Source organism: Medicago truncatula, chromosome 3 (assembly GCF_003473485.1).
Source record: "Medicago truncatula cultivar Jemalong A17 chromosome 3, MtrunA17r5.0-ANR, whole genome shotgun sequence".
NCBI lineage: Eukaryota > Viridiplantae > Streptophyta > Magnoliopsida > Fabales > Fabaceae > Medicago > Medicago truncatula.
In genome coordinates, this window is record NC_053044.1 from 6,621,970 (window position 1) to 6,643,700 (window position 21,731).

At 34.3% G+C, this 21,731-nt stretch overlaps 2 protein-coding genes across 2 annotated transcripts; both read left to right on the plus strand.

Moving 5' to 3' along the window:
• The first annotated feature begins 1,529 nt into the window (after nucleotides 1–1,529).
• On the plus strand, nucleotides 1,530–6,162 carry LOC120579661 (RRP15-like protein). Its single transcript, XM_039832289.1, has 9 exons — nucleotides 1,530–1,752; nucleotides 2,728–3,266; nucleotides 3,350–3,451; nucleotides 3,595–3,676; nucleotides 3,805–3,824; nucleotides 3,938–3,998; nucleotides 4,996–5,066; nucleotides 5,528–5,638; nucleotides 5,711–6,162. Exons 2-9 carry the CDS (start codon nucleotides 2,748–2,750, stop codon nucleotides 5,771–5,773), a joined length of 1,029 nt encoding a protein of 342 aa, XP_039688223.1. The 5' UTR covers nucleotides 1,530–1,752; nucleotides 2,728–2,747; the 3' UTR covers nucleotides 5,774–6,162.
• Nucleotides 6,163–15,811: 9,649 nt separating this feature from the next.
• Nucleotides 15,812–21,672, plus strand: LOC120579479 (putative ABC transporter C family member 15). The gene is made up of 10 exons (XM_039831858.1): nucleotides 15,812–16,652; nucleotides 16,919–18,354; nucleotides 18,454–18,540; nucleotides 18,653–19,252; nucleotides 19,339–19,503; nucleotides 19,803–20,097; nucleotides 20,393–20,913; nucleotides 21,002–21,065; nucleotides 21,179–21,418; nucleotides 21,569–21,672. Exons 1-10 carry the CDS (start codon nucleotides 15,812–15,814, stop codon nucleotides 21,670–21,672), a joined length of 4,353 nt encoding a protein of 1,450 aa, XP_039687792.1.
• Nucleotides 21,673–21,731: the final 59 nt, after the last annotated feature.

The following is a 21,731-nucleotide window of genomic DNA, read 5'->3' on the forward strand; positions in this document are numbered from 1 at the left end:
CTACCAAAAATGAAATTTAAACACAGTCTTGTATTGTTCGGATTATACAATCCGAAATTACTTAGACAGGTTTGAATTATATAATCCAAAACCTCTTAGTTTAGTTGGATGGTGGCGTTTCACCAAAGGTTTAGACGGTTTGTGGTGTGTTTAATGCATTTTTGGACGGTTGAGCCATGGAATCAGGGGCGTCCCTGAGGGGGTGCAAACAGCTCAAACGAGTTGGGCCTCCCTCAATGATGGGCCTCAAGAGTGGGGGTTCCTCATGATTGATTTTGGTGTTAGGTGGGGGTTTCTCATGCATACGATAGTCATTTTCACCTCTGGGTGCACCGCATATATACGGCACCTTGTATTTTTCTTTTAAAAAATATAAATAGAACATCGCTCTTTAAAAGAAATACGTTTTGATTTTATCACTGGCCTCTTTTCATTCCCAGAGCCGAGCCTCCGAATTCTCAGGGACGGCCCTGCATGGAATACGTATCATTTGATTGTAAATATGATCTAGGAGTAATTTACGGCTATAAATAGGTTTGCATCTTCAACAAATTCATTCGTTCTCCACTTCCCATTTATACGATGGTCAACATTGACCTTTGAGATAAAATACAAAACAAAAAATGCAATTCGTAATATTTTGGATTTTAGAATCCGGAAAATGCTAACAGTCTGGTTCGGATTATATAATTCAAACCAATGATATTTTTGGAAATTTTGTAAAACACATGAGAATGTCAGAGTGGAAAAAGTATTAGTCGTATTATTATACTATACTATATGAAAATCGAAAGCTATTATTAATAGTAATCTATAGACTGATGCTAGTCACACCCAAAAAAACAAGTTACATTCTAGAATGACTAATATATCCCTAAATTGAACATAAGTAAACTTAATTTACATTAACCTAGATTGAACGTAAGTAAACTGAATTTACACTACCTCTTATATACATACGATATACACACGTAAACTAAATTTACATTAACCTAACTGAACATAAGTAAACTTAATTTACATTAACCTAGATTGAACGTAAGTAAACTGAATTTACACTAACCTAAATTGAACATACGTAAATTTGAATTTACATTAACCTACATACGTAAACTACACTAACGCCTTTTATAGACATACACGTAAACTTAATTTACACTAACCTCTCACTTAAAATCAAATTGACAAGCATATCTCATACCAAAACAAACAATAAACAAATAGAAACTCATCGAAAATGAAATTCATAAAATTCACTAACCTTTATGAATATAATACATATCATTATCAATAACAAAGATGTTGATTCAGATCTTGGTTGCACATCTATGGTGATTTGTGGATGAAAGAGAGTAAGAGTTCGGAATGATCATAAAAGATGGATTTTGTAGTATTTTAAAATTTTAAATAAATTTAAGTGTAACTTATTTTTTTTTTTTTGATGTGACTAACACGAGTCTAATCTATATTGTTGTTTCCATCATAATTTATTTTACGAAAAATTTACTCAATAATTATCAGTATCATCTATGTTGTTGTTTCCCATCATAATTTATTTTTAATAAAATTCGGAGGCTTTTGAAAAGAAAGAATAACCAATTGAGATTTCACACTTCCCTTCCATATCGAAACAAAAGCCCTTCCCTTCCATATCACTTGCAACCGCCGCCGTCACTTCTCCGACGATCCCAAACCTAGTTTCACGGTTTCAACTCCATCGTTCACCTTTACAGTTATCAAAAACTCTCAAAGGTTTCTTCTCGTAACCTTTCTCCCTTCTTTCTTAATTTCATATATCATTTTTATTCTTTTATTCCTTCACCAATTTTGCTACTGTTATCGTTTTTTTTTTTTTTTTTTTTTGTTTCTGAAGTTTTCTCTCTTCTTGGTTTTTGCTTTTTTGGTGTTTAATGTATATTTGATTGGTTCTGTTAGTATATTTATTTTGATTTGATTTGATTGAAATGTAGTGTTCATACATGTGTATATTACTTGTTTGTTGAAATGCCTGAATGATTACAATCTAAAACACGTTTGTTTCTGTTTGTGCTTTATAACTATGCCACAAATTTGAGCTTATAGCTTATGTCTTGTAGTGGTTATACCTTATTTTTTCTAACTTGTAGTGGTTTTTGATAAGCTAATTCAAGTAGCTTATAGCTTATTATTTTTTATCTCAATTTTACCCTTGTAGCCATAATTGAAGGGTGAAAATAGTGTTTCGGTTCTACTAATTTGCTTTGGCAAAGTTAAGTTGCAATATATGTATGTAGTTGATTTGTGAATTTCTGTCAAGAAGGGTGAAAATAGGATTCTATCAGTTGGAATTTGGAATTTTCTTTATTAGCATAAACTTATCATCAATGAGATAAGAATCTAACTTACATACAACTTAAGAATAAATCAGTTAAATTAGTAAGGTAGGTAAAGTTTGTTGGCGAGGTTTTGAGAAAAGCAAGGATAATCTCTAATTAACATTAATTAATTAGTAGACCAATAATTCACGTTGTTGAAAGTCGTGTGACCAAAATAAGAATTCAATTTTCATTTAACAATTTTAGTCTCTTTTCTGTGAGTCTATATTTTTCTGCTAAATCATGTCTCTCTTGTCATAGTTAGCTTCTTTGAAAAGTGTTCATTTTCTGTTGATGCATTTAAAATCATCATTTTGCATTTATGTAGTTGTGTAGCTCATGAGTATGACCTGTCTTTATGTGTGACATATAGGTTGAATTATAAAACAATTCATGGCTGACGTAACGCAAGTGGTTGAGCATGGAAGTGAGCTGGGAAAGAGGAAGTTTGGTAGGAACCAAGGCCGTAAAAAGTCAAGTAAGAAACCAAAAGTGATGAAGCCACCACACGGACAGAAGAAAGTTAAAATCAACCAACAAATGAAGAAACTTTACAACAAGCGAGCACGCGAGTATAATTCTGATGATGATGAAGATGAGACAACTGCCCCTGCTACTGGGAGTACTAGACATGTTGCATCTATGAAGAATCGAGGCGTCACATCTTTCACCAAAAATAAGCATGAGGAGGAAGACATGGAAAGTGAAGATCTATCCGAAGATGAAGGAGCAGCAGAAGGACAAAGAACACAGAAGAAGCATGTTACTGATAAGAAAGTTAATTTCGCTGAGGATGAAGAAGAAGAGGAGGATGAAATTCAGCCAGGAATTACTAAATTCATGGAAGGTTGTAAAGCATTCAAGATGGCCTTCAAGAGTATTATAAAGAAGAGTGTTTCTGATGACTTGTTGGTAAGCTAGGTGCTCATATATCATGCTAATGTTTTATTAGAGAAATAAAAAATTGGTATTCTAAAACTTGAACAACTCTATAGGGTCCAGTATTGTCAGATCACAAGAATCTTGTTATAGAAAAGCTTGCGGAAGAGGAGACAGAGCGCAAGATCAAGGGAGAGACAAAAAAGGAAAAGCTGATGGTAATTTTAAATTTCAAGTTCACTGTGATTTTTATGATATTCCAATTAGCACTAAAATTTATGTGTATCTCCAATTATCGTAGACCAAAATATTATCTATCAGGTAAGCAATCTGGCAATTGCTAACTTATTGCTTGTTACAGCTAGCAGAAAAGGGACATGTCACACCTGCTAATTATTTGGACGCGCACGAAAAGTTTCTTATAAGTGTAGCGACAAAAGGAGGTAAATGAGTTTCTTTTTCTTTTAAATAGAGGTCTATTTTATGCTTCTTTATTTTTATCAGTGACTTACATTTCCTCTTACTTATTTAACTGTTGCTGTGAACATGGACTACTTCTGATTTCTTTCAGTGGTCAAGCTGTTCAATGCTGTAAGTTTTATCCTAACATTTGCAAATTTTGTTTTCTCCAAATTTTCCTCCTCTCTTTGTCGTTTGTATGATTATCATTATTAAATTGAAGGTTTTATACACACTTGTTGCAGGTCAACAAAGCTCAAGTTGCTCAGAAAGGGCTGGACCCCTCAAAGAACAGGGATGCAAAGGGTAAGTTGTTTTATGCTGCAACAACAAAATGCGAGACATTAGAAAGATTCAAGTTAGTAGTTTACTTTCAGCATAACTGTCTCAAGTAAAGAAAAAGGAATCTCATTTGGGGATTCATTGTTTCAGTTTATCTTTTATACAGGGAAATTTAACACAACTGTTTTGGCCAAAGCTCATTTTTATTCGTTCTGTCATTGTTATCAAATAGTGGCTCTTTAGTGTAGATGATTTTGACGAATTCACTATGAAAACAGTGAGCTGCATACAACCTCTTTGGGCCTTTGGCCATAGTGGTTGTAGCATCTATAGGGAAAAGAAAATGTTTTCTTTAATAATAAAACTTGAGGCAGCATGCGAGCTGTATATGACCTATTTTTAAAATAGAAAACTTAAGAGTCAGGATGTTATTATTCCCTATAATCACCTTAATACGTAAACTTCTCTCAATGTTTAAACCATGCTCTGCCACATTTTTTTTCAACACATCGTCCTCATCCTCTATTTCCAGTGAGGAGGGTGATCCTTCAATTCATTTTTTTTAAAGAGGCAGCATGTGAGGTGCACAACCTTTTTTTAAACCTCAATAAACATTATTATGCAGCATACCATTGTTTTTTAGATAATTAATTTCTTTCAACCACTATGCTGCGTCTGCTATTTGCCTACAATGCTATGCTATTCCACTATTTTCCACTATCCTCTATTGATAACACTGATTTTTGTATATGATATGACTACCATGCTGAAGATTTGTTTGTGATATGATGTTCTAAGAATGAGGGGAAAGAGTTAACAATTAACCTATTTAAGTATTTAATTGTTGAAAAATAAGAGGGGTCGGGACTTGGAACCATGCTCCTCCAAATAGAACCATCCCTGTCAGAGTTCTCGGTTTCACTTTTTCTTTTGTTAATACCTATCTGTTCTATTTATGTGGTTCCTAATATATTCAAAATGTTTGCCCAATTCTTACTATCTAATTTGTGTGTTCTGTCAGTTATAAAGAAGCGCACCAAAGAAGCCTTCTTTTCAGCGTTAGGGAAGCCAGCTATTGGCACCTCTGCAAAGGTGATTGTTACGGACTCTTTGGTTCCCTTTATTCGAAAAATGAAAGAAACTCAGAGCTTGAAGAAATTTGAATTTCTTTTTTGCAATTCTATACATCCGATTTTCTGAATTTTTATGCATCTATACATCGGATTTTATGAATTTATATGCATAAATGTCTATTTTCTCTTTAGAACTATTAGTTTATGATCTCTAAATTAATGTGATATGGAACATGTTTAATTTGATATTATTTTCTTTTTTATCAGGTCTTCCACTTTAAAATTTTGAACATGATGTTTTTAGTACTCTGCTTTCATTGAAGCAGTAACAGAATAAGAAAAATCTTATATATATATCGACATTATTATGTTTAAATAAATGCTAATTTTCATTGCGTAACTGCTACACGTGTTTCTTGAATGAGTTATAGATTCCATCATGTCCCTAATTATCAAATTGCTTGGATTTTGGATATGCAGGCCAATGCAAGCACAAACAAGGGAGAAGATGAACAACCTTCTTGGGCTCCATTACGCGATAATTATATGCTGACAAGTTCGAGAATAAAGGATTGGGACAAAAACGCACCAGTAAGTTTATTTTAAAGTTACTATTATACGATGATCCAGCTACCTTGTACTCATCATGTTGCTTAACTGCAGGGTAAAAATGAATCAGATGACATTGAAAAGATTTCCCAAGATAGCAGTTCCGATGAAGATTAAGGTTTTGAAACTTGAAAAGGCAGCATCGGCGTGTTTCTAGTGGGATAATCGGTCAAATTTTCAAAATTGTTCCATTTCTGCTCATTACGTTACTAAAGAATGGAATTGGAGAAACTTGATGGCTGATTGGCCGGCCTTTGGTATAAACCAACCAATTTTGAATTTGTTCACTGAACCAAAGTTACTGAACATGATGAATAGAGTCTCTTTATTATTATCCAATTGTATTAGGAATATGATTCTCTGTAGTAATAGACTATTTATGGTTTTATTGCCGAAAAGTAAATCATCCAATTAATCGAAAGCTTGGAAAATCTTTAATTTCCCATTTTGATGAGGAACTTTTATGTAAACGATTTAGTATTTGATTTCGTCGTAGGGTATTAGAATTGTTTTTTCTTTTTAACAGAAGAATGTTACTGAGTTTGATTAATAATTAGAGAAATGATACAATGCGGAATGGAAAGTCCGAGTAACTAGCCATAAATGGGGTTTGTTTACCATAATACTGAAGGCTGCCCTCAAGCTGGAGAATGTATGTTTGAGAGTTCGCAGCTTGTGAAGAGATGCAGGTTCAAGAGATTTGGTGAAAAAACCTGCTAACATGTTGGTTGAAGAAATAGGAAGTAATTTGAATAGTCCAACTAGAATTTTCCCACACAATATGACACTCATCAATGTGTTTAGTTCTTTCTTGGAATGTTGGATATAGAAACTTGAAGATCATGCTGAAAAGAACTTTATTTGGCTCACATGTCGTAGATGTGAGAGCTCTATATTTTGTCAACTTAGCATTGGTGAAAACGTATAAAAAATAAATTGACTGACACCCTCAAGTTAGGTCAATGGTGTTATCTGCTTGGTGTTTAACTTTATAGACCTACCATGCTTACCTCTGTACCTCAACTAATTGCTATGTATTATTGGATTCAAGAGCTTTTAACTCTTTGCATGATAGCAACACACTGAGTTTATTTACAGCCTCATCAAAAGTTTGAGGTTCAATAACATTAGAAATAGTAAGTAGATACTTTAGCTGAGCAGGTGAAATAGAATATTAAGTCTGGGTGGAATCTCTTCCAAAGGGTATCACCCAGCTACGCGAATCACAGTATGTGTTATTAAGTACGGCTGGTACCATTTCAATGTGTTTTGATTCTTCCTAACAAGAGAGGTTAGGGTTCCTTCCTATTCTTTACATAACCTTAACTAGCTTCCAGGTAGCTCTTACCTTACTTGAATCTGGTGAGGAAGATGTATCTGCTGTATGCAGCTGAGGGCAGTTAAAGTCTTCAGGAAAGGCTGGAACCTTTTCAGATCTAGTAGATTTTCTCAGACTTTGTTCTTCATGTATGAGTGTGAAACATGCTGATTTATATGCAATGTGGATGTTTCATTTTCTTTAATTTTGTTCTAGTCATAGTTTCAGTTTTAGCTTGATCAACATGATCAAGAAGAAATTAAAAGAGTCTAAATCATTATCACATCTCATATCATGATTATACGAATCAACTTTGTAGAAATAAGGAAAATATGTCTATAAAAAATAACATTCCTAGATATGGTTCTATTTTGCTGCCTTCTGCAATGTGGTGTGCACTGTGAATGAAGTCCCTTTTTCTGTTACCTTACCTATAGGAACCAAAGTAGAGAGAAGAAGAGTTTAAAACTCATAAAAGAAAATAAAATATTGCATGCAACCTTGTTAAGAAAGAGTTTTTCTGGTTACTTTGTTCACACATTACAACCATGTGAGTATTAGAAGAAAAGAAAGGGAAAGAGCACAAATTAAATGACGTATTAAGTGTGAGGATAGTCTTATGTCAGCGGGTACACAACAAATAAATCCTTGTTTGCTCTCATTTACATGCAAATAAAATGCTCTCTCAATTTTTTTTTATATATGTTATTTTAAATTTTGAAAGCATTAATTGCTATATAAATTCTTAGTAAAGTATTTATATTTACTTCTTCTGAGTATTGTGCAATGTGCACCACATTGTTTAAGAGTTCTACATTACATGAGATAAGGTTTGAAAAGTGGTTTATAAGCGAGTGCAATAAGTAAGTGCAATCTTCATTCTACAAGTTGATTTTGTAAAAGTTGAGTTAAATCAGCCCAAATTAACATTTTTTTTTTTTTTTTAGCAACCCACAAAGGATAGATTAAAAGAGAAAAGGAAACAAAGAAGAGGGAGGGGACCAAACCAAAAAACTCCCTCAGGAAGAAAACCTAAATTCAGGTAAACCAATTTTGTTCCTAACATAGGATTCCCTAGCAAACAAAGGTATATGATCCAAAAAATCAAAGTGATCCAGAGACAGCCCAAAGTTTGCGAGGGAATCAGCTACTTGGTTTCCTTCCCTGAAAATGTGAGTAACTATACAATTCATATTAGTTAATTTAAGTTGAACATTGTTCCATCTGTTTCTGACTTGCCAAGGCACTAGAGTGGAATTCTTAAAAGCTTGAACCACCAACATAGAATCTGTCTCTAACCAAAGAAAGTTCCAATGTTTCTGATACGCCACTTCTATAGCTCTCATGGCCCCACATAATTCAGCCTGATAAGAAGTGAGAATACCTAAACTTTCAGCAAAACAACCCATACAGGTACCTTCAAAATCTCTGAAAACACCACCACAAGAGGCTAAACCAGGATTTCCCAATGATGCTCCATCTGTATTGCACTTAACCCAATGAAACAAAGGAGGCTTCCAGATTACTTCTGTGATTGTAGGAGCGTTTGGATGACGAATTGTGACATTGAAAGTTTTTAAAATTATGAAGTCTCTGATAGAATTGTTAGATGCCTTGCTAGTGAAGTTACCAGAGAGAGATGTGTTAGCAATAATGATTGAAATGGCTGACTTCCAGTGAATTAACTTGTTGTTGAATCTGGCTTCATTCCTCACAAACCAAATTGTGTTAAGTAAATTGATCAGAGCAGCTATGATAACAATTTTACATTGTGGGGACCAAGCTCTTTCACAAAAGTTCCAAATGTCATCCATGTCTCTAAATTGCATATTCATACTTAAAGATGCAGATAACCAGGACCACAATTTTAAAGCAAAAGGGCAGAAAAAGAAGAGATGCATAAAAGAGTCAGAATTCTTACAACAGAGGTTACACATGGAAACCAGCTGGCAGCCTCTATCCATCAATCTATCATCAGTAGGAATCTTCCCTTGCATCAGCCTCCAGACCATAAGAGACTTTGAGGGAGGAATATCCTTATTCCAAATTAACTTTGGCCACTTCAGATCTTCATTATTATTTCTCTTGAAAACATAAGCTTGCTTGAGGTCCAAGAAACCATTAGCTGAATGCTTCCAAATTAATTGATCATCTTTATCTTCCAGTGGGATAGTAGCTTGTTGCACAAGTTGACTGAGAAGAGGAAACATTTGACAAAGAGTTTCAGGAATACTCCATTCACCATTAACAATGTAATCACTAACAGTTGAAGATAAATGAACTGATATTGCATCAGGAATGCTTAAGGCTTGAGAAAGGGGTGCTCCACACCAGCTATCATTCCAGAAACTGATATTTTGACCATTACCAAGGAGCCAAATAGAGTTATTGTTGATATCACTGAATTCCTCTTTGATGCTATTCCATAATGAGGAGTAAATGTGGTATTGAATTGGTTTTCTGCACCTCAAAACTCTAGATCTCAACAAGATTGCCCAATCATCTGTTGAATGCAACATCTTCCAGAGAAGATTAAGGTTTGTTGATGTGTTGAGAGTTTTAATGGACCTCAGACTTAAACCACCCTGAGAGAAAGGCAAGCAGATATCAAAGTCTATCCAAGATTTGTTGGGTCACCGATTATCAAGCCATTGATATCAAACCACTTGGATAACGCTCAAAATATTCAGTCATGGACGTGAGGGGTTTGTGTTAAGAGTCCCACAATGAATGAGATAAATAATTTGACATGGATAATGAATGATTGCAATCCTAACGCTACATAACACCTTAATGAATTCACATGATGAGACCTTTCGGGCAAGTATGACTTGTTAGTATCACGTCAATTATTAATGGTTTAATGTTTGATACATAAGAGAGATAACACATATTCCTAATGTCTTAAATTTTTGGATGAAGATGTCTTGTCTCACTCTTGTGGCTTTAGAGCAATGGCACGCTGTTACTTTTGTCGCTACTCTAGACTTCCTAACAAATGCTATCATAGTTTGGTTCAACTTGGTGGAGCGGGGGTGTGATTGTATTATTTGAATCATGTTTAGGACATTAGAGACTCGTATTTGAAAGAGAGGTTGTTGGGTTTATGTCTGAGCAATTAGTTCTATATCGACTATGAATGAGTACAATATTGGATATATAAGAGAGATGACACATATTTTCAATGCCTTAAATTTTGGTTGGAGGTGTGATGTCTTACTCTCTTGTGGTAGTATTGACTTGTTGTTAGGTCCAGACCTCTCAACAATGCTTATATCGTGTCTTTAATTTTATGTTAGTTGTTGCGTGTTAAAAAATCTCAACAATGCTTATATCATATCTTTAATTTTATGTTAGTTGTTGCGTGTTAAAATCACAACAATGCTTATATTGTGTCTTTAATTTTTTTTGTCATTTCAAATAACAAACCAAAAATCAAAATCTATAACAAAGGAGTTGAACTTCGTGCCCCTACCATCATTGCCAATATATGCAACCACCAAACAAAACAACACATTGTGCCAATTTCGTTGCCAATATGGTCCTATTAGCACGATGTGTTGGTTTGGTTGTAACATCTTATATTAACTTTGTATGTGGCTGTGTTTGACTTTCTTGTGTATGATTGTGTGTGTTTTCTATAACCCTTCTTAAAAGGTTAGTTTTTTTTTTTACTATAATGTTGGGTCTTTGTCCCATATTTTTTGACATAGTTGACTCCATTACAGATACAAATGCACAATTTTGATCTTAAATATCTTTAATAATTTATTAAAAAAACCTTTAATTCTTATGGATTAGGGAAATTTTGATACAATAACTCGTAAGGAGTTAGGTGATTATTGGAAGATGAAGTAATCTATTAATCAAATGAGTTGCAAGTTGAACAGCAATTTAAATTCTTTTAGAAGATTAACATGTAATAACAAACTTATAGTTACATTCACCAATATGTCTACCTTTCCAGAAGTGGTGTTTCAATGCAGAAAGGTTAGTGGATGATACCAAACTTTGCATAAAAATCAAGATAAACAAGTTCACTTTGATTCCTTCAAAATAAAAATAAAAATCACTTTGATTGCCGGACCTAATAATTTTAATGTTATTTTTAAATTTAGTTTTTGCATAAATAACAAAATTAGAGAATACAAAATTTGATTGTGGGTTTTATATAAGGTTAAATAAGTTTTTCGTCCTTATAAATAAAGCGAATTTTGATTTTAGTTTCTAACCTACCGAGTCGAACTACATATAGCTCAAGTTCAACTCATTTATTTAACGAACTTAATTTTCAGCTCAAATTCAGCTCGTTTGGTTCATGAACAAAGTTTGACGAGCAAATTATCGAGTCGAGTTCCGAATTATATTCGAGTTGGTTCGGTTCATTGCCAACCCTACCTTCCTATTTCCTCCTCCATCAAAGTTTAATTTTTTTAATTTTTTTTTTGAAAAAAGAGTGTCTCAAATCATTAAGCAATCACTATTTCTATACTCATTTGACGTTAAATAACAAATATTACATCTTTTGAACATATTATATTATAGTTTTGCGTATTTCAATCTGAAGTACTCCATCCGTCCCTTAATAAATGACCTAGTTGACAATATGCATTATTGACTTGATATACTTTGACCATACTTTTCTACTAATTCACAAAGATAAATAATATCATGTAAGATGTTGTTGGATTCGTCTCGATGAATATTTTTAAAATATTAAATTTTTATAATTTTTTTTAGTAGAGAATTGAAGATATCAAAGATAAAAGATATGCATTGATATGTGTGTCAGAGTCAACTAGGTCATTTATTTAGGGACGGAGGGAGTATTTTTTTTTTTATCAGGAGCTAAGACTCAAACCTGGATCAGGTCTTAAACCCCGAACCAGTCAACCTTGAAAGTCTCAATTTATTTGCAATATTTTGTTGCTAAATTATATTATATTTTTTTTTCTTTTAAATTTTGTTTTGTCTTTTATTGATAGTTATGGATGAAACCATGAAACCCAACATTGTTGAGGTTTCAATTTATTTGAAATAAACAATTGATTCTAAAGAGAACATTAGCAGTCAACACTTCGGTTTCCTTGCACAAAGTATGAAGAACTTGAACTTACCAATCCAAATTAAAAAGATTGCGAATATGTCTCTTTAAAATGGGAACAATCCCCCGAGATTGCATTTACATGTTATCATATCAATCAAGAGCTTTGAATCACTCTGCACAATAAGTTGTGCAATGTGGTCTCTCCAAGCCATCTTCAATCCTAGATACACGCCCCACATCTCCGCATGTAGAGCATCACACTAACCAATCTTCTTAATGTAGCCTTTAATCCAACGCCCATCTGAGTTGCGAAACAAGCCTCCACAACCTAAAGCCTCGTTATTCCCTTTGCAAGCACCATCACTATTGAGTTTGATCCAACCCTCAGGAGGTCTTCCAGCCAATGTGAATAATCTCCTTATTTTTGAGGATTTCGATGAAGATGTTGATACGTGCTCTCTTCAATGTTTTTTGAGTAGCTATGAATCACTCCGACCGGATCATAAGGCCACTGAAAATTGTCTTAAAAAATAACTTTATTTCTCCACGCCCAAAGAAACCAACATGTCGTCATGAAAGTTGTTTGCCAACAATCGTTGTTAGGACCAATATTGTGCTTGTTAGGACCAACATGTCGTCATGCCCGCTTGTTTGTTTTAGCATTGGTTAATCTTGCCTTATATGTTTTCTCTTTGAGCAAGTTTTGTTTATAAATTTTTTTCGTATTCTTTAACACATCTTGTGCTATTGAGACGCTTTGTTGGGTGTTAAATATATTCCAATTTTACGTCTTAAAAGAAAAGATTATTTATACACTTTTAATTTTTTCATTATATGCCACTTTATACTCATTTAATATTTTAGTCTTTTCATCTCGTCGAAAAAAGAAATATTAGTGTTTTCATTGTATCTAACTTTTTATTTATTCAGAGTAAAAAAAAAAACCCAATTTTTTATGAAAGAAATATGCTTATAACATTTCATTAATAATAAGAGTTTCAATACAATCGGGTATGTGAAAATAAACAACAGGATTAGCTAGTAACGTCATTTAATATTTTAGTCTTTTCATCTCGCCGAAAAAAGAAATATTAGTGTTTTCATTGTATCTAACTTTTTATTTATTCAGAGTAAAAAAAAACCCCATTTTTTATGAAAGAAATATGCTTATAACATTTCATTAATAATAAGAGTTTCAATACAATCGGGTATGTGAAAATAAACAATAGGATTAGCTATAACGTGGCTTCACCTGCAAGAACATGAGCAACTTCGTTTGCTTGTCGCCTAACAAACTCCACCCAGAGTTGGTAAAGAAAGAACTAAACAGAGACCGACATGATGAGATAATGCACCCAAATTCAGAAGTGTCATCTCGATTAGCATGGAAGGCATCACAAGTAAGCTTGGAATTCGTTTCAAAATCAACATTGTCAAATTGCATATCACTTAGCCACTGCAAGGCAGAATGAAGACCCAACGCTTCACCGACGTCCACAAAATAGAAACACGGGTAGCTAGCAACCTTAGCCAAGACAAATGTACCTTCTGAATCCTGAACACACACGCCAGTACGGTTAAGATGAGAGGAAAATGCAACATCAATATTACACTTATACCTACCCGGTAAAGGGTGCTGCCAACTAGAAGTGTCACAAATGTCGAGGTGCCAACTGCGGCCGAAGTTCCCCCCTCTGGCGGATGGCTGCAGTTGTTGTTGGGGAATAAGATCAACAACAGTGGGAACATTAGCAAACTGCCAATCAACGACCAAATTCTTATCTTGCTCAACAACCGTGGCGTTTACCTCCGTAACATCATCGCAAACTCGAAGATTTCGATACTTCCAGATACTCCAAAACGTTGATGCTAATTGTTGATTAAAACCCAAACTTTTTATTTACGTCATGAATTTTATTTTCTTACCTGTGCTCGTGATTTTCGAATATCAAACGATTAATTGATTTGAATCGTCAATCTTTGAACTCTCGATTTTTATTTGAAGGGCAAAAATGAGTAAAAACCCTTATCGAGACTTTGGATTCGGGGGTTGGTTACGCAAAGGGAAGGTGCTAGCACCCTAAGCGTCTACGGTATTCCGTAGGAACCTCTTACCTAGATCATCTTGTGCTAAATTGATTTGTTTATTTGAAAATTATTACCTAAAAGTCTAAGTGAAAGAATGGAGGGAGAAGAAGTATGTTTTTGGTTATTTTTATTTGATTTGGAATGATAAAAAATCCTCTGCCTACATACCCTTAAAGAAAAGGATCAAAACCAATGTAGTTCACCTAAAAAGTTTCTTTTTGGTGGGTTGGTTGATTTTAAATTTTAGAAAATGGTTTTAAGAAGGGATAAGAGGCATCAAGGCTTGAGAGAAAGTAAGGTGAGGTTGCTCAAATTTTAATTACAAGAAAATTAAGTCTAGTATGAACATTAATTCAATTAAGCATTTGATTAAGAAAATAAAAGGAAAAACCAAACTTGGGTTACAAACCAAGGTTTATTAAGAAAATACTTTTGAAGTTTTTTTTTTATTTGAATGTTTTTGTTATTTTCGATAATATATAAAACTAACGTAGCAAAGAAAAGTATGAGAATTTTGTAGTTAGAGAATTTTGTAGTGACGTTGGATCACCACAAAATCTTCTTTTTTTTTTGTATTTTTTTTATAACAATAAACAAAATGAAAATAAAATAAAATACCTTGAAACCGAAAGGGACAGAAAGAAGTAGAAAAAGAAGAAAGACTCGTTAACACAAGTCAAAAGAGGGAGAAGAGAAGAAAGGCACATGAATCATCAATTGTGAATTTCCGGTGTCCTAAATGCATTGTGTGAGCCCTCTATTTATTGAGAAACTTCACAACTAATAGGTGAGAAACTTTGGGAACAAGTAATTCATCTAGTACAAAAATATGCTAACTGTGTACCAAAATATATCATATTGAGTACAAAAATATATTATTCAGTACATAAATATGTTATTCAGTACATAAATATATATTATTGAGTATCAAAATATATTTCAGATCAAGCACTAAAATATATTAGATTGCCTACCAAAATATTTTAGATTTGTTCCAAAATATTCTAGATTGCATTCTAAAATAATTTAGCAAAACTTGGGGACCAAGAAAGCACTTTTTAATAATGACCAAATTTATTATTTAAATTATCATTTCCAAATAAATTTCGTCTAAAACGACGGACATTTCCGGTTTTAAAAGTACGAACAAAATGTGTAAAAATAAAAAAAAATGGTCAAAATTTGAGATATGATATTACCTTGTGGCGGAACTTCACAAATTTTATTTTCTTACCTTGCGGTGGAGAAAGACATATTTGAGTGAACAAATCCCTTTCAATTTCTTGTAAAAAAAAAATCCCTTTCGATTTAAAGACGACATAACTAGTCTTATTCGAAAATTGTTTTTAATATTTTTGTTGAATATTTGTTACAAATATTATAAAATTCATACACAATCTTTCAAAATCCTCAAGACTTTTTACGTCTAAATAATTTTTTTTTAAATCTCCATCCACTCCACCTATATTCCAATTAAATTGAAATGTTATACTTATATTTGTTTCCTTTATATATATTCTTTTTTTTTCTTTCTTTCTAATATGCATGTTTTTTATTTCAGGGGCTGCAAGATCATTGGCTACATTAGCATTACACATTCTGTGTTTTTCTTCATTATACATGTTGCAACTTGCAACATCAGAGTGAGTAAAAGCAAAGTAAAGAGAGAAACACTCTTCAAGTTCAAGAACCAACCATAGCCATGTTAGAACCTCTCTTAGGAACAATCACCAATGTAACGTTCTTCTATATGATTTTGATATGGGTTTTATTCAATAGTTTGAAACTAAGCAAGCATAACAATAATCTACGTTTCAAACACAAACCAACCCTATTTGCTTCGATCACTGTTTTGTTCAATGGTGTTATGTCTATTTTGAACGTAGCTACTGTTTTCTATGATCATAGTTACACAACTAGTGGAGTCATAGGGTATAACCCTAACCCTATTTCATTGTCTTTTACTTGGGTTTTAGCAACATTGGTTTCATACTATTCAATGAAGAAAACACTTGGGGAGTGTAAAAGGTTTCCTATTGTTCTAATTCTTTGGTGGGTCTTTGCTACTATAATTGATATCATCTCATTGTCTTTAAAGCTAGTAAAAAATTCAGAATCCATGAACTTTAGGGTTTTTCTGCTGGAGAATATAGTTGGTGCAGTTTCTTTTCCTATTTTGTTACTTCTATGCATCAATGCACTTCCCAATGTGTGCACAAAGGAGCAAAGCGAAACCGAACAAAGGTTACTTGAAGAAGAGTTTGAATCTTCTACTTTGGGAGAAGAAGATGAAGAGGCTTTCACAAAAGCTAGTTTATGGAGTCTCCTCACATTCACTTGGTTGAATCCTATTTTTAAAATCGGTCGGATTCAGAAGCTTGAACATGTCCATGTTCCTTGTGTTCCTAACTCTGAAACTGCTGCTATTGCTTCTTCTATGTTGAAAGAATCTATTCACAATCAAACACTTAAAGGTGGTTCCTTGGCAAAAGCTATTATCTTCTTTATTTGGAAATCCATGGCCTTCAATGCAGTTTTAGCAGGTTTGCTTATTTTATTTTAATGCCCTAAATAATATGTGCAACATTAAGTTATTTACATGCTACTATATGTTTTGTTTGTTTTATATTTCATCCATGTAATAGTAGATTATATTGAAATATTTTACTTCAAAGAAAATTATGAACCACTTTTAAATATTTTTATTAAGAAATAAAAAACTTCTTTTTCCCTTTGGATACATATTTGTTTAAATAGTATTTATATACTGTGATTACCAATATGATTTTATTATTATTCGTACTTTCAGGAGTTAATACTATTGCATCCTATATTGGTCCATTGTTGATATCAAACTTCGTAAACTTTTTGTTATCCAAAAATGATAATTCAAGCAATCAATATGGACTGATTATTGCCTCCATTCTCTTCCTCTCAAAAACCGTGGAGTCATTGAGTCAGAGACAATTGTACTTTGGTGCTCAAAGAATTGGAATTCGAGTCCGTGCAGCTCTTATGGCCCAAGTTTATAGCAAGTCTCTATTAGTCAAGTGTCGTGTACCGGCAGATGGTAACATAACCAATTTGATTAACATAGATATCGATAGAGTTGGAGACTTCTGCAATCATATTCATGGAATTTGGCTGATTCCGGTTCAGACATTTTTGGCCTTGATCATCTTATGCATAAATCTAGGTTGGATACCATCTCTTGTTGCCTTTGCCGTCACAACTTTGGTTATGATGTGTAACACACCTTTGGCCATCATGCAAAAAGGTTTGCAGTCCAAAATCATGGAAGCCACAGATGCAAGAATGAAAATGACATCAGAGACCATCAAGAACATGGGAATTTTGAAGTTGCATTCATGGGAATTAACATTCATGCAGAAACTTCTCCGGTTTAGGGACACTGAAATGAGCTGGGTGAAAAAATTCCTCCATGCAAGTTCCGCAGTAGCCACTCTTTTTTGGACAACTCCAACTTTGGTTTCTGTTTTCACTTTTGGGGCATGTATATTGGTGAAGACTGAGCTAACTGCGGCAACAGTCCTCTCAGCTCTTGCAACATTCCGCATTCTACAAGAACCAATTTGCAATATGCCTGAGCTTATATCCATGATTACTCAAACCAAAGTATCAATTGATCGTATCCACAAGTTCATAGAAAAAGAGGATCAAAATCCATTCATTAATAGGCCTGCTTCCGAATCTTCAACAGTTTCTATTGAAATCAAGCCGGCAGAATATGCATGGGAAGCAACCGATCAAACCACCACCAAGAAAGCAACAATTACAATTAAAGAATCATTTATGATAAAGAAAGGTCACAAGGTAGCGATTTGTGGACCAGTAGGGTCGGGAAAATCAAGTTTACTTCTCAGTATGCTTGGTGAGATTCCATTGATTTCTGGGGAAGCAACCGAAGTGTATGGAACCAGAAGCTATGTGCCACAAAGTCCATGGATCCAATCAGGAACTGTGAGAGAAAACATACTCTTCGGAAACAAAATGGATACAATTTTATATGAAAATGTCCTGGATGGTTGTGCGTTGAACCATGATATCAAAATATGGAGGCCATACGGAGATTCAATCCCTGTGGAGGAGAGGGGCATTAACTTAAGTGGAGGGCAGAAACAACGAATTCAACTGGCAAGGGCGGTCTATAATAACTCGGATATTTATTTCCTTGACGATCCTTTTAGTGCTGTTGATGCTCACACCGGAAGTCATTTGTTTAAGGTTAGTAGTGCTACTGATTGTTTCTTTTCATTCATGCATTTTCTAATCTAACTTTAATTTCGTTCAAATAACTTACCAAGAAGTGAAAATTTTGTGCAGGAATGTCTTGTGAAATTGTTGTGTGATAAAACAGTTGTTTATGCCACACATCAGATGGAATTTTTGGAAGCCGCAGACGTTATTTTGGTAAGCTATACTGATCAAGTTTTTGCCATCGATGAAATTACTTTCATCACTGCACTGCACCTATTTAATTTTTATTGAACTCCCGTCTCACCGATAATTAACTTATGGTCAGGTTATGAAAGATGGACAAATAGTGGAGTCGGGAAGCTATAGAGATCTCATAGCATGTCCTGATAGAAAACTTGTCCGACAAATGGCGGCTCATAAAGAAACAATAAAACAAATTCCATCCCTAGAAGAAGATGACACTGTTAGCTGCAGAAGCAGACCCTGCCCTAAAAATCTAATTGAAATTGATGAACAGAATGGTCAGGAGATCGCCAAGGATGAGAAGAGAACGAGAGAAGAGGAATCAATGACCGGTCGAGTAAAATGGAGTGTTTACTCAACCTTTGTCACATTGGCTTACAATGGAGCACTTGTTCCGGTTATTCTCCTATGTCAAATTCTCTTTCAAGCTATGCAGATGGGAAGCAACTATTGGATTTCTTGGGCTGCAGAACAAAGGGGAAGATTCAACAATGGGCGGCTTATTGGAATATTTACCCTTCTGTCTGGTGGGAGCTCCATCTTCATCTTGGGAAGGACTGTTTTAATGACAATAGTTTCGGTCGAAACAGCCAGACGCCTTTATCATGGAATGACCACATCAGTTTTCAGGGCACCTATTTCCTTTTTTGATAACACACCTTCAAGCCGAGTTTTGAGTAGGGTAAGTTTCACAAGTATTCTCTATCTAATGAGATTATTTCAGTTTTATTCAAATTATCACAATTGCGTTCTTTTTTATTGTTACAGTCATCTACAGATCAAACAAGGGCAGATAGTGACATTCCATACAGATTAGCTGGACTAGTCTTTGCACTTATCCAGTTATTAAGTATCATTGCCTTAATGTCTCACGCCGCATGGCAAGTCCTTCTTGTCTTTTTTGCGGTTTTTGCCATCTCCATCTGGTATCAAGTAAGAGCTGTCAAACATCGGAAATTTGTCAAGACTTTTTTGAATGCATGTGTTAATCATCTGCTTTTGGACACAGCTTTTCTTTATGTTAATCTTCTATTGTTTCAATTTTAATATTAGTCAATAAGTGGTTTCTATACTTTAGGAGCAGTAATTTGTTATTTGCTAAAATCTTTTCTAGTGTTGGCCTTTGTTATTAAAAGGATCATATATTTAAATATTTGCATTGCATGTGCTCACTCTTGCATGAATTATCCTAGTATTCAAATGATGATGGAAATTATGTACTTTTTTTGAAGGTGTATTATATCACTACAGCAAGGGAATTGGCCAGGATGGTAGGGATTCGAAAGACACCAATCTTGCATCACTTCTCGGAATCAATTGTTGGGGCTACCACAATCCGGTGTTTCAATCAAGAGAGAATATTCTTGACCAAGGCTATGTCTTTAATCGATGATTATTCTCGTGTAGCCTTTCACAACTATGCCACCATGGAATGGTTGTCTGTTAGAATTAATTTTCTCTTTAATTTGGTCTTCTATTTTGTTCTCGTCATCTTGGTTACTTTGCCGAGGTCTTCCATTGATCCGAGTAAGTTCCTTCCCTACCCTTTCATCCTATATAAGAAGTGATAGCTTTTCAAATTTCGTACATGTATGTCAGAGTTTATTTTCAATAGTCCAATTAAGAAACTACATTAGAATTTTTGTGACTCTACAACTAAATGGGAACCTGCCGATATGAATATCAAGTTTACACTTATCAACATTCAACATCGACATAGTCTCTCTAAAGCACAAAAGAGATTACTAAGATTAGAATCAGATTCCATGGTTTCTTCTAGTAGAGATCAGATCTACCGGTTAATAGTTTCCTATATTTTCAGGCTTAGCAGGTCTTGTAGCTACTTATGGTTTGAGCCTCAATGTACTTCAGGCTTGGGTGATATGGAACCTTTGTAACGTCGAGAACAAAATGATATCAGTAGAGAGAATATTACAATTCTCGACTATACCTTCTGAAGCACCACTAGTTATTCAAGATTGTAGGCCGACACCAGAGTGGCCTAGCGAAGGAAAAATCGAACTCAACAACCTGCATATACAATATGATCCTGCTGCTCCCATTGTTCTCAAAGGTGTCACTTGTGTCTTCCCAGGACATAAAAAAATTGGTATAGTAGGCCGGACAGGGAGTGGGAAATCTACTATGGTGCGAGCTCTCTTTCGAGCAGTGGAGCCTTTAAGAGGATGCATAGTTATCGATGGTGTAAATATTTCAAATATTGGCCTGCATGATTTAAGGTCCAAGCTTGGCATAATTCCTCAGGATCCGACCTTGTTTTTAGGCACCGTAAGGACTAACTTGGATCCTTTGGAAGAACAAACAGACGAAGAGCTATGGGAGGTGAGAATTAGAATATTTTCTTGAAAATGCGATTATTATGGATACGACTTCTACAAAAAATCAAAATGATAAACTGCTTTTATTTTAGGTTCTCCGCAAGTGCCATCTCGCTGAATTAGTACGACAAGATCCAAGGCTTCTCGATGCACCAGGTATACATATATTTGTTAAATCACATTTGGTTTTGTTTTATCTTTGTTCCAATAAAAAAACATGTTATTAATATGAAACATCCTTTTAATAATCGTCACAAACACCTGCGCAGTGGCTGAGAATGGAGAAAATTGGAGCCTTGGACAGCGACAACTAGTTTGCCTTGCTAGATTATTGCTGAATAAAAGACGAATTTTGGTCCTAGATGAGGCAACTGCATCCATAGACACCGCAACTGATAGTTTAATTCAAAAGACTATCAGGGAAGAAACGAGTGATTGCACCGTCATTACAGTAGCACACAGAATTCCCACCGTCATTGATAACGATATGGTTCTAGTCCTTAACGAAGGTACAAAATGAACCGAGTAGACAGTATGTAATTCAATAATATATCATTTTTGGTTTAGTAATATTCTCAAAAAGTATAAGAACATATATTAATGCACACCATTTTGTAAGATTGGAGCTGATCAACACTCTACTATTTTGATGTATACAGGTAGAATTTTGGAGTATGATAATCCAGCTCGATTGCTACGGGACCAATCTTCTTCGTTCTCAAAGCTGGTGTCAGAATATTCAAGGAGATCATCTCAAAGTTAACTCATTACACTAACAAACTAAAGATGAAGGTTACTAGAGTGATTGTTTCCCTAGTTTTT